At 43.9% G+C, this 21592-nt stretch overlaps 1 protein-coding gene across 2 annotated transcripts; it reads right to left on the bottom strand.

Moving 5' to 3' along the window:
* Window positions 1-1373: 1373 nt before the first annotated feature.
* Window positions 1374-21448, bottom strand: GPR157 (G protein-coupled receptor 157). Of its 2 annotated transcripts, none has more exons than XM_075840966.1 (5): window positions 21195-21448; window positions 18632-19032; window positions 5865-6078; window positions 4083-4274; window positions 1374-3114 (listed from the first exon to the last, which is right to left on the bottom strand). In XM_075840966.1, exons 2-5 carry the CDS (start codon window positions 19012-19014, stop codon window positions 2890-2892), a joined length of 1014 nt encoding a protein of 337 aa, XP_075697081.1. In that variant the 5' UTR covers window positions 19015-19032; window positions 21195-21448; the 3' UTR covers window positions 1374-2889. The 2 variants fall into 2 exon arrangements, with proteins under 2 accessions (XP_075697081.1, XP_075697080.1); XM_075840965.1 differs by having other exon boundaries at window positions 21187-21447.
* Between the last annotated feature and the right edge of the window lie 144 nt (window positions 21449-21592).

Here is a 21592-nt window from a genome sequence, read left to right as displayed (position 1 = left end):
TCAGAGGCAGAAACCGCTCCGAGATCGGGCATGCCACCTATTTTTCCCACGAGCGGTCAAAGCCACCTGGGAAAAAAAAAAAAAAGTCTCTGCCCCCCGTTGAAATCAATGGTGCAAGATTTGGCACATTCCATGGAGCTGTTTCTGCATAAAAATCAGCGGCAAAACTCTGTGTGAACTGGGCCTAATATACTTTATAGGCAGAACCTGCACGTTTGTACATAAATACCACAGTATTTATAAATATGAAAAAGTTTATATCAGTTTTACATATACAACTTCAAGTAACATTGCGCCAATGCTCCAGATTTAGCATGGTTCACTTTTTTTCACTGCAACTTGATAATCAAAAACTCTCATTCCAGCGACACAGCGAGCCCCACACCCAAAATCTTCTCATCCAGTGCTGGACAGTACGTATATGTTGTCAGACAATTAAAAGGGTTGTCCAGCAGTAGAAACACATGGCTGCTTTCTTCCAAAAACAGTGCCACACATTTTCACTGGTTGTATGTGGTAATACAGCTCGGCTGACAGGTGTGGCACGGTTTCTAGAAGAAAGCAGCCTTGTTTTTCTATTCCTAGACAACTCCTTTAGGTTTGTATCGTCCGACAATCTTATGTCAATGGCCATCTTAAAAGGGGTTGTTCGGTTTCAGCAAATGAATGCTAATTTTTTGTATAGTTAAAATCTATACAATTTTCCAATATACTTTCTGTAATAATTCCTCACCGTTTTCAAGATCTCTGCTTGCTGTTATTCAGTAGGTACCTTCATGGTTTACTTCCAGTGGATGAATTCTGTCCATGGTCATGTGATGGACACACAGGTGTTGGGATGGCTACAGCGTCATGTGATGGACACACAGGTGCACGACTCATTACATTTACAGTATTAGATCAGAGCGGTGTCTTCTAACGATCCCAGGACCTGTGTGTCCATCACATGACCATGGACAGAATTGATTTACTGTAAGGAAACATTGAATGTTCCTACTGAATAACAGCAAACAGAGATCTTGAGAACTGTGAGGAATTAATTAAGAAAGTATATTGGAACATTCTATAGCTTAATTATGCAAAACTTATCCTTTATTTGCTGAAACCCCTCTAAGCTTTCCTGGAGTCTTTGCCTGCTGTTTACAAATTGAAGAATGCAGTTTACTTATTGAACTTTTTATAACTGGATACCTGTGTATTCATGGTAACAGACTACAAACAAACCATGTGTAGTCTGATATTGCAGTGATCTTTTCCCTACTTATTGCTAACTTACATTTGTTAGCTGACAAGAAGTAGTGGAGTGATTAAAGGGAGGATCAGACTACACAGGGTTTGTTTGAGGTCTGTTACCATGGAGACAAAAAGTTCTGCAAAAAAAAAAAGGAGCTAGAGACGGAATGCTAGGAAATATTTATTCAAGTCCATTTGAAACATTTGCTGCATTTTTTTCAATTTTAGATTAATTGGTGCAATTAAAGATGGTTGTACACGTGGATATAGCTTTTAAGGCGTTGTCCAGAAATATATAAACAGCAAGAGAAACAAACGCACTAACTTTCTGATCAATATACGAAATGCTGAAATTTGTGGTCCAGATGCACTAATCTTGGTGGCTATGAAAGTGCTGATGTCTAATCCATGGACGTGGGATACATCCATACCCAAAATTCAACACTGAAACGGACCAAGGCCAACCATCCAGATGTAAACTGATCCAAGTAAACTTTGTGGAGTCTTAACTTTTCCATGTGGACTCAAAGTTTGAAAGAGTTAAGTTACAAGACTCCTTAAATATGGACAGACCTTAAGAGTCTTGTAGTAAAAATAGTTTTAAGGCACTGTGATATTAACACAATACAATTCAGTATTAACAGCACATTGAATAAGAAATCGTGAACACTAGTATCTTTGTCTTAGAAGTATGGGAATAGAATTACAAGACAATTCATCCCCATTTAAAGCGATTGCATAGACGAGTCATTTGATCGGGGTGAAGAGGACTTGGCTTCTCTCTAAGTATAATGAAAAATAACCTGAGAGAGCTCAAATTGTGGCACAGAAATAGAAACACTATAGTATGCCACCCAAACACGCAAAACCTACATCCCAAATCATTATAGGATTACAAAAAATAAAAAGTGTTATAACCGGTAACAATCACTGGAGCCTGAGAGTATGGTAGAGGTACGGAAGGACAAGATTTCGAAGGTCACTTGTGGGAGATTTTAAAAAGACCTTCACGGCTAATGTGAGAAAACTACATGATATATCCATTGTAACCAATCACTTACTAGACTAGCTTTCTATATTCACAGCCGGCATGCGTTTGGTTGCTCTGGATAGAGGTTATAAATGCACTTCGCACCATTTTGGTAATTCGCTCTATAGCCAACTAGTGGTGTGTCCATAACAGTGAAGTACACAGACCGGTATGAGCAAACAGACGAGTTTGATCACTTCAGGAGCCAATCTGAATTATTTAGTGGCCACGCAAGAAGAGTTTTAAAATACATCAATAGTAAACAACCCAAAAAGTTAGATTGCCACACGTCTGGGTGCATTGGCTACCTGGCTCCTGAGATTTGTTCAGCCCCACACAAAGGCATCGTAAAACCCAAAACATTGGGTTCATAAAGTGCACATCATTGAATCATTCTACGTTTTACGTCCTGTAAAGAAAATAACGTAAGTTCAGCCCTTCTCTGAACTCCGTGTACATTTGGTATCATCACACAGGGACTCAAACTCCACATACACTGCAAATCCTGATTCAGCCGTACACCAGTTAAAGAGGTAAAATCTATCTACACTAGCTGAAGTCTAAGAGGACGGTGTATAGGATTTCCACAGACTCTGACTGGGCGGACTGTGAGCACTGCAACAGGATCAAGTGCTGGGTAGGTGAGGAGACCACTTCTGGCTGTCTTGTGGTTCTTCTACTGAGCCATAGCCAGATGCATGTCCCTCAGACACAACGCTTTCTCTCAAGTCCCCCGGCCCGGTAGACTTGCTGCAGCAAAGTAGTGATGTCAGCAGACGCGTTCTGATAACACGAGTGCATAGAACAAACATGATGCAGTTCGCTCCTCCCTGGAAACTATTCCCAATGCCCTGAAAAATAAGAAGCAGTTATGTAAATATATGAAAGGTTATAACAATGCATTATCCTATTCACCCACATACAACATTCTTCAATAGACCCCAAGTATATGTTTTTACCAAGATGATGTGAACTTAAAGGGGTTCTCTCATTTGGGCCTTCCTATTTGTTATAAGTGTCCACTGAATCTGATCACAGCATGTCTTGCTGCTGGGACCCGCAGCGATCAGCTTTAATTTGTAGGATAATACGACAGCATGTGTTCAATTTCCCTGCAGTGCCACCACAGGGGAAACAAAGCATTACACAGTTTTATCATGGAGTTCAAAGGGGTCCGCTAAAGAGACACGCACTTTGTAGTCACTCACCATTCTGGCTAATAGATAAGGATCCTGAATGGAGAAACTTCTCCCCTCTATTAACCCAGAATTCCCGAATACGGTATATTGCAACCCCCTTGACTAATGGGTTTATGAGCTTTACCCCTTTTTGGTAAATCTGGCTATGTTGACTTGTGCACATATGCCAAGCAAAGGGCACAAATCCCAAACATCTAGGTTTTCTGAAGAAACAAATAGGCTGGAGGGACCATTTACACCTATCACTCGCTGTTATTAGGGACTGTGCACTGTAGCAGCAGGTCAATATGTCACACTGCACCACTGGGTGACTAGGTACACTTAAGGGCGATACCATTGGGTCACTATTGCGGATTAAGTACCTCCTCTTATTTAAAGTCAAAAAAAATTGTATGTCTGTTAGGCCACCAGAGAAACCATTACATCCATGTCCATTGTTTGGCACTTATTGAATAACTGCACAAAAAATAGAATAGACCCAGTTATTATAAGTACAGCCATGTTGGTACCAGAACAAAAAACGACTAAGCAAAACACGGACACCCTGTGCTATTATGTATTGATTTACAATATAGGTAGTGAGTGGTCTATAGAGAAATAGATGTATGACCCTCACTTACGTGCAAGATGACAAGGATGGGGTTGTGCACAGCCGGAGACTCGCAGAGAGTCAGAATAAAGCGTATGGTGCTCCAGACACGGAGAAAGATGAAGATGATGGGGATGAATAGGAGTTTCTTGTCTGCTATGGCTCTAGGCTGGTACACAGGAGCAGCACTCAGGATTGGACGGTATTCAGATAACGCCCTATGCTGAAGGAAGAGGGAAGACGTCACATCATGAGCAGCAGCCAGAAGATAAAAACAACAAAGTTCACGTGAACACTTGTAAGGAGCATAAATGACCAATTCTATCGTGAATTTACGAATTAGGATTCTTCATGGCAAATATCAATTATCATCAAGTTTAAATTAGTTTGTCTATGAAGCTGCAATAAATAGAATTGGAACAGTTTACCATTTGAGCAGACCAGACCATAAACTCTGATCACAGGACCCTTAGCGCTACTGTAAAAAATGGCCACCACATTGTGCCATGGAGCATTCGTCTGAATGTCCACTTCATACATGTTATGTCTATAGGGGGCGGAGGGGGGGGGGGGTGGTGGCTTCTGCATGCTATTTTAGAGATCATGTTGGATTAGGCAATTAAAGCATAAGTGAGGAAGATTGTCACTGAAAATAAAATATTCAGTAGTTACAGTTATAACTATGCAATGTGAATAAATATAACTATCTTCCGCCCCCTAGTGTTACTATTGGGTAAAACAAGGAATAACTGCTTTGATAATAATGTATATTTTGTGCAACTGAAGTGCATTACATTTACAGGGGCATAACTATAGGGGTCCCGCTCCGGCTCAGGAGCCTTAGGAGGGGACCAGTACTATTAATAAATGATAGTTTCAGGGGCCCGTCACAAATTTTGGATTGGTTCACAGGAGCTTTAAGTTACGTCTCTGCAAAAGGGCTATTCACATCTTGGAATATTTTGACATATCGCTAAGATATGGTACAACTTTCTGATGAGTGGCGGTCCGATCTCTGGGACGTCCCTCCTTATAGAGAACAAAGGGACAGAGGTTAATTCAGCATTTCTCCTGCACAGGCCGCCCGCTACAACTGCGACATCTCCGTTCGAGGAGATCAGGGAAGAAGCCGCAGTTCTCCACTAACCGCTGTGGCCCCTTCCTTCTAAGGATCAATGGGTTGGCAGCTGGACCCCTAAGATCAGTAAGTGATGCCATATTTTCTTTCATTTCAGGGACAGAGTATATATAGCATGAGACTAAAAACTTCTATCATCTTATGGGATTCAACCATTTACCCACTAAAAGGCAAATTTTAGACAATTCAATCAATTCCTGCCATTTATGAAGATATCGAATCTCTGTTTTTTTCTTTTACGGTACATCCAGCACTGCAGAATTTCTGTCTGAATTTTCGGTGCGGAAATTCCTCAGCGTTTTCACAAGAGAAATGAACATGCTGTAGATGGAGATTTACACAGTTTTTTTTCAGTGTGTGGATGAGATTTGCTGCAACTATAATATACTGCGGAATTTCTACACGGAAAAAACAAGACGGAAATTCTGCAATGTTTACGCTGTGAATGGACGCACCCTCAAATTTGTAGGTAGCTGAATGACGGCCATACGGACTCTTGTGGATGGACATTTGCTGAACAGGAATATCCCCACACCTATAATATACACCACAGATAGTATTGGCTTGTTGCAAGTGAGGTCCACCCTTGAAGGACCACAGATGACTGTTCACCGTTGGTCACCTATAAGTTTTGTGAATGTTTTATAGGAAAAAAAATATATAAAAAATGTATACCGCTCTCCCGATGTGCTTCTTTATCCGTAAGTACAGCACAGGTAAGACCAGATAAGCCAGGATCTCCCACGCCTTCCCAGATAGAAGCATCCATATCAGCTTGTCTTCAGCTTCTATGTTGATCCAACACCAACCAACTGAGACGTACGATGCGTCATAACCAATCTTCTGGAGGCACACGGCGGCTACAGTGATCACCAGCGGAACTCCCCAGCTGTGGGCAAAGAAGGCCAAGTTATGTAAGATGGCAAGAAACCAGTCCATCCCATAATGTTTATATCTGAAAACAGACGCTAACAAAAGGAGACCATGATGGGAACAGTTTTATACGTGAGATCTCCACCTTCTGAGAAGATGTAAGAAAGCGTGGAGAAACCGGAAATAAAACGAATAAGCAAGTTCATCCCTGTTACAGGTAGTTGGTGGTAGTTCTTGAAGACCAGAGGGTCTTAGTCACAGTATGTAATAAAACTATTTATTCTGTATTGAAGCTGGCCATCTCACTATTACGGTATCTAGGAAAGTTATTGTGGTAAAGAGTGAAGCGGCTCGTACACTATAGATTTCAGACAGCCGAGTCAGGTCTAATAGGACTATTAGTTTAGACCATCGTAACAAGCGATGACCGAAAGCAAAAAATTCTCTTGGGTGCTGTCATTGGCAACACCTGGAAAGTTGCTCGTGCAGGAAAACATATGTGCACCATGAGGCATGGCCACACATCAAGGTAGAGATCTGCCAATCGTCAGCAACGTATCATTTTAACATGCGCCATTGTCGTTCAAAGCTGCAACCTTCACAGACCAATCGTGAACGACAAGTCATTCAATACAACGGCTGTATGAGATCTTTACTGGGCTGAAAATCTTGACCACCTGGAGGACAACCACGGACGTCTTCACGTTTACTGCCAAGATAGAAAACACAGATATCTGATGAACATTGATCTACATCTAGAGCCAAGGAGCCTGGAAAAAGTAAAAAGTCAGTATCTCCCACACTATGCACTAGTGCACACGACTGTGTCCCGTCCGTGATAAGATAGGACATGTTCTATCTTTCCACGGATCGGAGAGTCAGGTAAGTTTTCATGGACCCGATTCGCCCACTTAAGTGAAAAACGGCCCAAGTGGCACTCAGACTGTGCAAGTGGGTGAAGATCTTACTATAGAGATCACCACAGGGTGATTTTATGACACAACCGGACACCTAAAAAGCTGGATTTTTATTTTTTTTAGGCAGATCACGCCAGCACTTACTCAGGGAGCATGTGATAATCTGACAGAAGCATGAGCCAGACGAAACCTAAACTATATATGGCAGGACCCCAGGTAAGTAAAGCTACAAACTACTAACTGTAGTTTCACAAAACTTTTGATACGTCAGAGACATATTACTTTTTAAAGGTTGTATCCACCTTCATGGCAGATTTTTTTTTTTTTTTTTTTTTTTTCCTTTATTGCTCCAATGGGTCTATAGTAAAAAATTAAGCAAACCTACAAATCATCTTGATTAAAAATTAATGGGAATGGATGGATGGGAGTATGATTGCAGAATCAGACTAAACAGGGTTTGTTTGTGGTCTGTTGCTATGGGGACACATAGGACTGCATAGGAGATGTAGACACAAAACGACAGTTTTAAAAATGTTAGCAGCTGTGGAGCCATGATTTAGTCACCCAGTCTTTATAGAAATACATAGTCCCCGATTTCTCCTCTGCTCTATGTAAAAATTCGGATTTACCCTGAACTCAAAGAATAAGGCAGCCTAGGAGTGAATCATGGAAATTAGGGCAGATATTTTTTAAACGACAAAACAATAGTGTTCAATACACATACAAATTTTTTCATCTTAATTCACCGAACTGACACAGCAAATTGTCCACGTCTGTACGTTGGTTTGACATATGTCTAAATGGGCAAATTTGATGATTGAGATCTCATCCCCTTCACCCTCAACTTCCTGTTTTTAGTCTTTTTCTCCTTCATTGGGTTTTAAAGTAGTTTATTTTTATTTTTTTAGACCACTTTTGTATTGTAGTCACTGTCTAATAGGTTTAACTCATATCACAATGTACTTCAGAATAAAAATGGGGGTGCTTTATTTAGGTTTAGATTGTTTCTGCATTGTATAGTTTGCTCAAACCTGGTCAGTGAATGGAAACATTCATCTACATATAAAATCAGTAAAAATTGTCCTGACCTTACCCTGCACAACAGCTCCGGTTTTGTTACAAGCTATCAGTGTAAGTTAGGCTGTGTTCACATCTGCGTCAGGGCATTCCATTGTACTTCTCTGTCGGAGGAGCAGAACAAGGAAACACCTGACGCAACGGTTCTGTTGCAACACGAACACCACCGACGGCAACCATTGACTTTAATGGGTTCCGTCAGCTTTCCTTCGGGGTGTCCATAGTTTTACCGGATAGGATTGCGCAGCATGCTGCGCAATTGTTTCTGGTAATTTCTGCCGGATCTGCGATGGAGGCCTGTAACAACCTGCAACGCAGATGTGAACAGCCCCTATGAGCTATTAGCTTGGACCCCATAAAGGGAGCTATTTGTGTTTATGCTGTTTTTAGCTCCAAAAAATTTTAGACTTGATACACGTTAACGAACTCTCAGCTGTGTAATCAGAATATATTTTTAGCCTCTTTGTGTAAACAATGTTTCCATTTACGGATAGCAAGAAGTCTTAAAAATAGTGAACAACTGAAATACCCAGCATATATAAAAAATGAAGCAGATAAATATATATAATTTTTTTTTTTAAAAAGCGCTCAATTTATACTAGACAACGTGTTGTGTTTTTTTTGCAAATGTATTGGATCAATGACTTTCTTTTGTTCCCCTGTAAAACTTTACAAAGACTGGAGAAAATAAGCTTTATATTCAATATCCCTATGAATATGGCTTCAACCAACTCCTGTGGGATAAAGTCCACAGTACAAAATTCTACTTACAGGACTAATCTGTTTAAAACATTATTCAAAACATACATTACACCAATATGTTCATAGAAGTTCTGCTAACAGAGAATATAACATCACATACCACATAGGGCCAAATACCCAGGATAATCCCCCCCCCCCCCCCCCAGAGACATGCACCCTATTCCAGACTAAGCTTTAAAGCAGCTGCTGGATGCTAATAATGAGCGGCTCTTGTAAAAACACTGTCCGTTGCACCGATTTGAGGAAACTCTGCAACCATTTGTTTCTTTGCTCCAATCCATCTAAAATAAAACAAATCTATTAAAAATATCCTATCGTTTTGTGTATGCAGCTCCTACGCAGACCTATGTAAACCGGGCTGTATGAAAACTCACTATATACAAACCCTGCAGTCATCCGTCAGACTTCTGAGCTGCATTTTATAAAGGAAATCACAGCTTGTGCAACCACATCAGCATGAGAAAGAGGGGTGGAACAGGTCAGAGTATTGACAAATAAAAAAAAAAAAAAAGGAGAAAAAGCAGGCGTCACAGAGAACGCCCACCGAGCTCTGAACCTGCAGCTCCACAAGTAGGCACATCAGAGAAAGCAGGTCTTAAATATAGAAAAGCAATACAGAAATCAGGCAACCACATAGTGCAGATTGTTCACAATTGTGACTGATCATCGCCTTGGGTGTAATCAGGGCCGGCTCCAAGTTCATGTGGGCGGCACAGATCGAGTGGGCCCCTTTGCGGGGGAACTCACGGTGGCAGTACAATGGAAGAAAACATTGTGTCCCCATATAGAAGTTAGGCCCTGTTTATGCCCATATATAGAAGTTAGGCCCTGTTTTTGCTCCTATATAGAAGTTAGGCCCCCATTTTGTGCCCCTATATATTTAGTGCCCTCTGTAGATTGTGCCACATAGCCCCCCTCCCAAGTAGTACCACACAGCCCCCCCAGTGCCACAAAGCCCCCCTCCCAGATAATGCTACACAGCCCCCAACCCTGGTAGTGCCACACCACCCCGCCCCCTCCTTGTAGACAATGCCATTGGGGCTTTCTCAAGGAGTGGAATGCCCAGCCAGAGCAGTGCCGACGCTCTGGCTGGGGATTCCTCTCCTGGAGGAGCCCAACGTCACTGTCCATGTATGGGTAGTGACGTCAGGGGCTTCTTCAGGAGAAGAATCCCCGGCCAGCGTGTCGGCAACGCTCTGGCTGGGAATTCAGCTCCAGGAGGTGTCTCTGACTTCACTACATAAGAATGCACAGTTTGTTGTGGTTTTTCTATACAGTTGACCACTGCGTAGTGTACATTTTTTTAAACATATGGACCTGTAGATTATGTATACCACCGTATGGATTGGGAGATTTTCCTGGCGTATACGGGGATTGTAGACACTAAACATGATGTGTATGTATGTATGTATGTATACACACACACACACACACACACACACACACGGCGGCTCGTACTGCAGGGGTGGAGCAGACATGCACACGGTGACGGTGACTTCTTGCTGTAGCCATTCCTTTCCCTCAAGGTCACGAGGAAGAGGGAAACAGCTAGAAGTGGGCTGATTGGCTGGACAGCACAGTGGGCAGGCCGGCCCAGCAATGTAGAGGATCTAGAGTGCTACTGCGCCAGTGTGGTGGTGGGGGGGGGGGGGACGAGGACTGTGGGCCCCCCTAGCTTCAGCTATGCCACTGTCTGGGGCTCGTCCAGGAGCAGAATCACTGACCAGAGCGTCAGCAACGCGCTGGCCAGGGATTCCAGTCCTGGAGGAGCCATGACTGCAGCGTCAGCACCCAGCAGTCAAGTGGTCCTCCCCAAGAGTAATGGGCCCTGGCACTTGCCCTGGGTTCACCGGGTGCTGACGCCGGCCCTGTGTGTAATTGAAGTTCTCTGATTATACGACAGTTGACTGAGAGACACGACTTTAAAACAACGCGAAGACATCATATTTTTTAGATGTTTTACATGAGAAACAATCTTATTTTTTTTTTTCCAGATTCAGAATGCCGCTCTAGAGTTAAACATATTTCAGACAAGTGTGTAATTGCTGCCATTGACCCGGACGGTGACATGCACTCGTTGCTAAGTGCTTACTAAGAACACAGCAGATAAGTGTCATACAGGCTACTTCAAGTCATAAGTGACAGCACTGAAGTCTGGAAACGTGATATGAGGTTTGTTAAAGAGAATTTCCTCCAAAAATAAAGAAACAAATAAAACACCTGCAGTATCTCTCTCATGGAAAGTCTGTATTGGGCGATCACTGAAACATGAATAATACATAAATATAAACTCACACCGTCCAGCCTGACCCATCAAGGCATGGGCTCCACACGACCTCTGAAGGTTCCAGTGGTATCTGGCACCAAGACGTAGGCAATGGATCCTTCAAGTCCTGTAAGGTGTGCGGTGCGGCCTCCATGGATCAGACTTGTTTTTTCAGCACAACCCACAGATGCTCAATGGGACTGAAATGTGGGGAATTTGGAGGCCAAGTCAACACCTTGAACTCTTGGTCATGTCCCTTAAACCATTCCTGAACAATTTTTGTTGTGTGGTAGAGGAATTACCCTGATGAAGCAGGGCACAGCCATTAAGGAATACCGCTGACATGAAGGGGTGTACATGGTCTTAAAAAATATTTAGGTAGTTGCTACGTGTCAAAGTAACATCCACATGAATGCCAGGACCCAAGGTTTCCAGCAGAACATTGCACAGATCATCACACTACCTCCGCCGCTTGTCTCCTTCCCATAGTGCATTCTGGTGCATCTCTTCTCCAGGTAATCATCGAACACCCACATGATGTAAAAGTAAACATGATTCCTCAGACACGGCCTCCTTCTTCCATTGCTCCATGGTCTAGATCTGATGATCACGTGTCTGTACTTTCCCTAAATGTCTTGTTTACCTGTTGCTGCCACAAGGGGGCAGTCTTGCTTATAGCTCCTGAAGCTGTAAACAGATCAGCCCCTAGTGGATGGATGGAGAATGAACCATTGTAGCTTTATCAAATTATTCCGAAAAATACGGCAAATCTTATACGCTGTGTATTTATTAGGAAATAATGGAAAATACTTTATAAGTGCACCAAACATGACTCCTTTTCAATGATCGCTGTACCTCTAGTAACGCATTCAGTTGCTCAACTTCTAAGTCATGCTTTTGTGTTGTAACTTTAGCACGACTAGAAACAGCTGCACAAGAGTCACACTCCAGTAATGAATGATGACCAGGACAGTTGTGAAATCACTTTTCCCCATTCGCAAGTCCCTCAACTCAAATCACGTGAGAACAGACCTGGAAAAACTCAGGAGCCTGGTGGCCAAAAGACTACAAACTTAGTGTCTGCAGTGGTGTGAGGCTGGGTTCACACGACCTATTTTCAGGTGTAAACGAGGCGTATTATGCCTCGATTTACGCCTGAAAATAGAGCTACAATACGTCGGCAAACATCTGCCCATTCATTTGAATGGGTTTGCCGACGTACTGTGCAGACGACCTGTCATTTACTCGTCGTCGTTTGACAGCTGTCAAACGATGACGCGTAAATTGACTGCCTCGGCAAAGAAGTGCAGGACACTCCTTTGCAACGTAATTTGAGCCGTTCTTAATTGAACTCAATGAAGAGCAGCTCAAGATTTACGAGCGTCACAGACGCCTCGCATAATACGAGGAGCTTTTACGTGTGAAACGAGGCAGCTGTTTTCTCCTGAAAACAGTCTGTCATTTCAGCCGTAAAATCCTCTCATCGTGTGCACATACCCTAACTGTCTATTCAATGGCAGCATTAATATCAGTACACTTGTATTATGCAATCTCAGCCCTTTGAGGGCGATTGCTGCCCCTGGGCAGTTTACTATAATGAAGGATTGTTTGTATTAACACTATGCCTGATGTAGCAGAGCTAGTTTGCAAAACCAGTCAGCCCGTGGCAACTATTTCCAGTTTTGCTGGTTTGTTCTTTTTGAATGCTATATGAAGTTGTCACAGTGGCACTAGTTTATTCATAAAAGGATTTGGAGAGGGAACCTGTCACATGATCTGTGGGCCGCATGTTCTAGAGCAGGATGAGCTGAGCAGATTAATAAATAGTTTTATGGGAAAAGATTCACTAGAACTTGTAATATAAATCCCTTCCACTCTGAGCTTAAGAGTCCAGTGGGTGGTCTCAACCACTGATTGACTGCAATCTCTGTAGGAGTGTGCATACAGAAATAGTTGTCAGAGTAGAACCGCCCACTGGACTCTTAAGCTCAGAGTGAACAGGAATTTATATAAATAAATTACAAGTCCTAGTGAATCTATTCCCAGAAAGCGATGTATCAATCTGCTCAGCTCATCCTGCTCTATAACACGCTACCCCACAGATCAGACACCATTCAATGTCATAGTTTCCCTTTAAGAGCGGTGCACTCCTGTTCTGATTTTCCATTTTTACTTGTCTAGATGGCATTGTCCCATTTGTACACCTTTCTTTTGAGGATAGATAAGCGGTGCCAGTACAATCTAGCATTGGCGTGCCCCCCTCTCCCTATTGAATAAATAGAGCATGCACGTTAAGGCTGGGTTCACACGAGCACATTAACGTCCGTAATGGACGGACGTATTTCGGCCGGAAGTCCCGGACCGAACTCAGTGCAGGGAGCCGGGCTCCTAGCATCATAGTTATGTACGACGCTAGGAGTCCCTGCCTCTCCGTGGAACTACTGTCCTGTACTGAAAACATGATTACAGTACGGGACAGTTGTCCTGCAGAGAGGCAGGGACTCCTAGCGTCGTACATATCTATGATGCTAGGAGCCCGGCTCCCTGCACTGAATTCAGTCCGGGACTTCCGGCCGAAATACGTCCGTCCATTACGGACGTTAATGTGCTCGTGTGAACCCAGCCTTATGGGGAAGAGAACTGTGGGTCATACGAGCGTTCAGCAGACAACTATCTTATTTGTATGGCCTTGGTGGACTAAAAAGACAGTCCGATTTGAAGTAATTATTATCCAATATGACTAGATCTCCAATAGAAGAAGTGGACACCTAGCTTTACCGACGTCCTGAATGGAAAATCTGCAGAGTACAGGTAACAATATGGAAGCAGAGAATGTATCACTACTGAAAAGACATATTTGTCATCTACGCAAACAGGCGATGATGGGATGTGTAATGGAGGCCATAGTGTGTCAACAACCAGACACCAGAAGACGATTCACGTACAAGTATCTGTCGGTAATATTAGGAGTAAATATTCTATAACCAAAACTCTTCTGACAAATTAGGAAAGTTAACGTTTTCTCGCCGCAGTAAGACAAGTTATTGTTTGTTTTCACAGTGATCGCTGTGCAGATCCAATACGCAGTCAGTCACATGAAAATAATGTTTACTCCTATTACAGAAGATGTGTCGACCTCGCTCATAAAATTGCTCAACTAAACTGTACAAGACCATAACGAATCCATGATATTAGAAACATCAACAAAATCAGAACAAATTATAGAACACAAGTCTAAATATGCAGCGGCAGACAAAGGCTGGACTGTTCAACATGAGCGTTCACCCCGGTGACAATCTACATACAGGACGAGACCACCACTAGGAAGAGTCAACGTAGACCCCAATGATCCGGAGTACAGTCTCTAGAATTGTAGGAGGAGTACTTCCACCTGTTCACTCCTCCGACTATACACTAGTTGTGGAGCGGCAGCATTGTTGTATACATTCGTCGCATCCATAAGTGTTCACGTCTTATCAATGGAGAACTTTCCTCAGAACATATCTGCTCCCATTTTTGGCCAGAATCATATAGATGCAACATAGACTAAAAATACATCCACATGTAACGGAATTGCTGCGTATTTTCCGTCCGGAATTGCGGACTGAAAATACGCAACAGAATACAGTAGCAGCAAAGTGAGTGAGATATAACAAATCTCATCCACACGCTGCGTACAATTTCCGAGTAGAAATTCACCTGCAGTCTGTATTTTCCGGACCGCAGCATGTCAATTCCTGCTGCAGAAAGTGGACTGAAGTGCTGCGTTTTTCAGAGATGTCACCATCTCCCATAATTCAGAAAAACAGCAAATTCCGCACCATTCTCTGCAGTAAAAATGCAGAAAATGGTGCGGTTTTTTCAGAGCGTAAATCCTGCTAGTTTCTGTGGAATTGCTGTAGAAATTTTCTGCAGTAATTCTGTTACGTGTGGGCAAGCCCTTAGTGTAACCCTTAGGCTGGGTTCACACTCACTATTTACGGACGTAATTCAGGCGTTTTACGCCTGGAATTACGGCCGAAAATAGCGCTTGAAAGCGTCGGCAAACATCTGCCCATTCATTTGAATGGGTTTTACGATGTTCTGTGCCGGTCATTTTTTTTTAAAAAAGACGCCTGCGTCAAAGAACTGCATGTCACTTCTTGGGACGTAATTGGAGCCGTTTTCCATTGACTCCATAGAAAAACAGCTCCAATTGCGTCCGTAATGGACGCTGTGAAAAACGCCTGCATATGCCATTACGTCTGAAATTCCGGAGTGGTTTTCTCCTGAAAACAGCTCCGTAATTTCAGCCGTAACGGACGTGCACGTGTGAACATACCCTTAGGCTGGGTTCACACAGAGTTTTTGGACGCGGAAACCGCTCCGCAAAACTCGCCAAAAGACGGCCGAAAAATGCCTCCCATTGATTTCGATGGGAGGCAGGGGCGGTTTTCTCCCGCGAGCAGTAAAACCGGCTCGCAGGAGAAATATGGGATATGCCCTATTTTCGCGCGATTACACCTCTGACCTTCCATTGACATCAATGGGAGGCAGAGAAAGCTTATTTCGCTGCGTTTTATGCTGGCGGCGCTCAATGGTGGCGGGCGAAAAATGCCACGAAAATCGGCATGCAGGCAGAGGAAAATCTGCCTCTAACTTCCAAACTGAATTTTGAGGCAGATTTTCCGCCTGCAAAAAAACTCAGTGTGAACCCAGCCTTAAAGAAGAACTCCAGTGGAGACGATCGTGCCGTCTGTGAATTCTCACCTATACTCATGAGGTTTGATACTTCTTCTGTCTCTTGTAGGTTTCTGAGTAAAACAATATCAGGCAAGATACGCCGGGGACGTTGCATAACAACCATGCAAGAATGCACTGGGTAACAACCGCCAATCTGCATAGCGCAGTGTGTTCTGCTGTTCTCACTGAATTTCCTCCAGGTTGCTTATTGTTTCCTGTAGATGGGAGGGAATGGTATAAAGTAATAATCAGATACTCAATCCCCGGAAGTGCCCCCCCCCCCCCAGATCCAGCACGAAGTCCTCAATCTTTGCCGCTGTGTTCCCAGGAGCGCCTGCAGCAGTCACATGCCGTTAGTCACATGCCGCTGCAGCCAATCGCAGACCACAGCAGTGATGCTGCAATTAATGACATGTGATCGCTGAGGCCAGCGATTGGCTGCAGCCGCATGTGAGCAATGGTCGGCATGTGACGGCTGAAGGGGCTTCCGGGTCCTGTGCCGTGAAGAACAGGGTCTACGTGCTGGAGCGAGTGTCACTTCAGGGGTTGAGTATCTGCTAGTTTATTATTTTACACCATCTCCTGCCGATTTTGAAAAGTCCCGGATAACCCCTTTAAGTCTATTCACACTGAGTTTTTAGTGGACGTTTGACATACACCAATCATATACGTAGGGCACCAACCACCCAACAAATGCCATAAGAGTGTCCTTTTTGGCAACGGTCAGGCCGTTATTCCTTTTAACGGTATAGAATAGTGTCGTTGATTACGCTATTTCATACAAAAAAAAAAAAATAATCTTGAACCACGCAGTATACAGCATTTAACATGGGAGCCTATGGGCGACATATGCCACTGTATACCTATACCTTCCGCTTGCAGTGGGCACTGTGGTGCGAATGTAGTTTTACATGGCACCCATTCAAATAATTGCGGTTTACAGCAGCCCTACGCCCTGGCTAAAAGAGGGGATCCGGAGTAGGGGACCCCCTCTCCAATATCCATATGTGAGAAAAAGAATGTGACAACTGCTTTGCCTTGTTCAGAAAAGTGTTTCACACCTGTCAAATCCTTTAAGACATGGGTTATGAATAGGTCTACGACCCCAGCGGCAGCCATATAATAATGCCCCTATGGCAACACATAATGACCTGAACGGGCCAGTGGAGGGGCATTTTATAATCTGCTACGATCTTTACCTTCGCTCTTGCAGCTGGATTAGTCTTAATACGACTAAGGATCTCTTACTGACCAGCAAAGCATTTTTAGACCTGTCAAACTGCCACCGAAACTAGTGCTGGTTTCAGTAACACATTTTTAAGAATAGAAAGGGGAAGGAACTTATTTTTTGGTGATCAGGATATTCTTAAAATCAAAGGTTACAATAGGATTTTCTGTAAATATATGAGTTATATGTGCTGCAACATACCACTGTCCAGCAGGATCGGCCTTAGGGGTGAGAAACTTGAGCAGTCAAACAGGGCACCTGTCAAAACTGAAGGGGGCGCCACTGGCCCTGGTGGCCTGAACACCCAGAGCTTTCCCTCCTGATCCCACACTTGGTGTAAGGAACTCTAGAAAGACGGCTGCAGGGGAAAGTTTATTGATTAGAGAGAGGACAAATTGGCCTTAACCAAAGGTACTGCACAGGGCACTAACCATCCGAAGGCCTGCCATGCTGTGCAGCTATTGTTAAAAATACAACTCCCAGCATGCCCTGAAAGCCACCAGAGCATACTGAAAAGACTAGCAGTATTACAAACACTAATGAGCCACAGGGGCTGCAGACCACTGCCATGGTGTAAAGGTTCAGTTACACAAGCCACCAATCGGCTGAACGAGCACTCGTATGATCGTTCCCGATCGTTGCCTTATGAAAACAGGGCAGCGATTAGCCGACGAACGAGCAAATGCTTGTTTTTCAGATGATTTTCAAGACAGCATAAGAGATCAAATTATCGTTGTCCGCAAAGTAAACAGCTGCCAACATTATGTAAACTGTATGGGGACCAAACGATCATAAGAATTGTTCGTCCCCATACAGTTTACAATGGCCCATGAAAAAGGGTCTTTAAACGAGCGCCGATTGACTTGTAATTATCGGCGCTCGTTATGAGCATGTATCTGCCGGTGAAAACCAGTCTATTTATTAAATTCAGCCAGGCGTAAATTTAATAAAAAGTAATTACTCCACTTTAGGGAGATTTTTGGCTTCTATTGTAATGATTTTTCATATTAAAATTAATTCCATTACCACCATTAGAATTGCCCACACTAAAAGCTCCCAGTAACCACTGGAGATATACAAACGGAGTAGGATTTATGCAGAAATAGTATAAAACAATAAAAAAAAAAAAAAAACAATCCATGTGGAAACAGTCAGCAAGCTATGTCACATAATGACCGGTTCACCCGACTGTGAGACTCTCTGCTGACGTTAGCACCATAAAGAAGGTCAATAGTCATTGGCCACTCACCTTCCTCCTCCTCTTTGTGCCGCGGACACGTCCAGAACATTGGATGCGAGGGGCATTGATAGGATCTGTAGTCAATCCCATTAAGACTGCAATGGAAATGTGGGCAATACACACGGGTCACCACTTTTGTCTAGTGTAAAAGGCGGAATGGTTGTATATGGCCCTTTTCTACAGCCTTATAGGAGTTCACTATTCTGGGGAAGCTGCACCACAATGGAGACGGACATTAATATAGAACATGCTTTACCTCTTAACCATTAGCGATTATGATGTTAGTACATTTTGGCATTTGAGGCCCCAAATTTTATAGTCACCACCATGATCAGTCACGTTGCTTCTTATACTAACCTGATCAGATGGAACCAGTAAACCATGTGCTCAGCAAGGCTCTGCTGGGAGTGTACAATAGTGATATAGAGGTACACGGCAACTGCCATAGTCCAGAAGAACGAGCTGGTATTGGAAAAGGTGGAGAGAGCCCCTTGGGCAATGCAGTCCCAACTTGAGGTCTGGAAGTCTCGCAGAACTCCATAGAAGTAGGAGGCGGCCGAGAGTAAATCTGCCACTGACAAGAAGAGAAGAAGCTGGCGTGGGCGACTCCGGAGCTCTGGCCAACGAACATGGGTGAAGATAATGAGTAAAGATCCCAGGAAAGAGAGTGCGCAGGATAAGAGAACGATCACCTGCTCAGACAGGTACAGATTCTCTTGTGGAATTTCCAACCAAGCCATTGGGATTAAAATAAAATCCTATAAAGAAACAAAAGTGACCAATAGTTATCTACTGCAGGAAATTTCATATAATAACATTACTTCACTGCACAAATACTTATATACGTAAACTGTAAAATGACGTTCAGAGCTGAACATGACCATGGGTATGGCTGCATTGACGACGTTTAAATTCACCACTAATAAATAACATGAAATATGCAACAGAGGTCAAACACCCAGTCTACAGATGGCAAAATATTCCGATCAGGCATAAGAATCCCACCCTGCATGGGGACATATCAATAATCTCTATTGATCAGAAGCACTTTAAGAGGTTGTATGAGAGATGAAATAAACATGGCTGCTTTCTTACAGAGACAACGCCACTCTTGTCCATGGGCTGTGTGCGGTATTGCAGCATGTTGCAGGTCTTTTACAAGAAGTGACGATCTTTTAGAGCAGGAGGACTATGAGTGTTTGTAAGGATATGGTCACATGTAGAGGCTGCGATTTTACCGCAAAACGGTGCGGTTTTAGAATGACCATGTGCTTTTTGAAGGCAAAACAGTTGTTGTACCTGCAACAAACGTACGGACATAAACGAGCATTGCAAAATCAGAACTATTTGCAGTAAAAATTGCATGCCAGCGCGGACAAAGTTTGGCGATCTGCGGCCATGACGTGTGGGCTTACCGTAACTTATTTGGTCATTCACTATGTAAAAGAGAAAACAGTAAAATGATAATTTATTGCTGACACAAATGATTGATCATTTATAATCTCCTAAACTTGCTGGTTTATTGTTCTGTTTGTAAGATATAAACAGAAATCCTAACAGATGGAATGATATCGCAATCTGGTAATCACTTTATGTAAACTGGAATTATCAACCTATTCTTAATATTTCTCTATTATACACGGGATTCACATATGTAAGAGTCAACATCCTCAAAGACACATTCATGGTCAGTGACGATATAATGACAGAATTATTACTGCAGCGAGCCTATGCTGAGCCAGCAAAAAGTATAAGGAAATGACATGACACCCTACATACAAAACAACACACATGTATGTAGCTGACCAACCTATAATCTTCTAGACACGTAGCTGGCTGACCGACCTACCAGCCAACAGGCGCGCGGCTGGCCGACCTACCACCCAACAGGCGCGCGGCAGACCGACCTACCACCCAACAGGCGCGCGGCAGACCGACCAACCTACCTCCCAACAGGCGCGAGGCAGACCGACCAACCACCCAACAGGCCCGAGGCAGACCGACCAACCACCCAACAGGCCCGAGGCAGACCGACCTACCACCCAACAGGCGCGCGGCAGACCGACCTACCACCCAACAGGCGCGCGGCTGACCGACCGACCTACCTCCCAACAGGCGCGCGGCTGACCGACCGACCTACCTCCCAACAGGCGCGCGGCTGACCGACCTACCACCCAACAGGCGCGCGGCTGACCGACCTACCACCCAACAGGCGCGCGGCTGACCGACCTACCTCCCAACAGGCGCGCGGCTGACCGACCTACCACCCAACAGGCGCGCGGCTGACCGAACTATTAACCAACAGGCACCCGGCTGACCGAACTACCACCAAACAGGTGCGCGGCTGACCGCCCTACGACATAACAAGCGCGCGGCTGACCGACCTACGACAAAACAGGCATGTAGTTGGTTTCCAACCAGTGTAAAACTCTTCTAATCATTAAGAACGTTTTTCAGAAACTTTCAACCATTTTATCAGTCGCTGCGATCATAGTCTTTACATCCACCTGCGGAGAACACCCCACGTGTCACAAAGCAAACATCCAGTTATATCAGCATCTCCTTTAGAATAAACGTTCGACGATGGATAAATATCGCAGAACTTCTCCAAAGAAAAAGAAAAAAAGTTTACATCTGTGACCGGCTATTCGCATAAAGCAACGTCAGCCAATATTACCAATAACAAGTGGACTAATGATAAGTCTCATGTAAATGCAGCAGTCCTATGTAAATGAACAAAACCATCCTTAACTAATGATACAAATGTTTATTATTCGGAATCTCTGAGCTAGTAGTTAGATACATAGTGCTACAGATATAGCTTAGATACATTACAGTGTGCGAGGAGCTGAGATTGCAGGCAGTCCACTATGCAGTATAAGGGCACAGGGCTATGGCACGGAACTACTCACCTACCCACCCGGAGCAGCTCTCCTCTCCCCGGATCTCTTTCCAGGAGCCTCCACTATCCGTGGCTCCCAGCCAGCCGTGTTCAGGGAGGAGCCTCGGCCCGGGACATCCGGACAAGGCAGGAAACGTGTGTAGAGCCGGAGAGGAATGACCGGAGCCGCTGCAGGATTATCAGAGCTCAGGTATAATCTCCGATACTAACACCGGTAGCGCTGTACACTGGCATCTAGCCACGAGGGGGCGCTGTGATCCGGAATCGCTACCGGTGTATTGGGATAGAGAGGAGCTATTGTAAATCACATACCACCACCTGACATCTATGTGCACTTCGGTCTATGCGCCAGCAGGAGGTGCTGTGGTGTAATAAGACACGGGTGAATTTGTTGTCTCATATCTCAAAGCATGTGA

This window comes from Rhinoderma darwinii, chromosome 10 (assembly GCF_050947455.1).
Source record: "Rhinoderma darwinii isolate aRhiDar2 chromosome 10, aRhiDar2.hap1, whole genome shotgun sequence".
Classification (NCBI taxonomy): domain Eukaryota; kingdom Metazoa; phylum Chordata; class Amphibia; order Anura; family Rhinodermatidae; genus Rhinoderma; species Rhinoderma darwinii.
The sequence above is the reverse complement of the archived record's forward strand: the minus strand, read 5'-3'. Positions and strand labels throughout refer to the sequence as shown.

Bases quoted from the DNA above. Each gene is read 5' to 3' on its own strand.
- GPR157 (XM_075840966.1), bottom strand. From the start codon at position 19,014: ATGGCTTGGTTGGAAATTCCACAAGAGAATCTGTACCTGTCTGAGCAG. The intron at 6,079-18,631 runs GTTAGTATAAGA...CTTTGCCCACAG, and splicing joins TACTGGTTCCATCTGATCAG to CTGGGGAGTTCCGCTGGTGA. The intron at 4,275-5,864 runs GTATACATTTTT...CTCTTCCTTCAG, and splicing joins AGAAGCACATCGGGAGAGCG to CATAGGGCGTTATCTGAATA.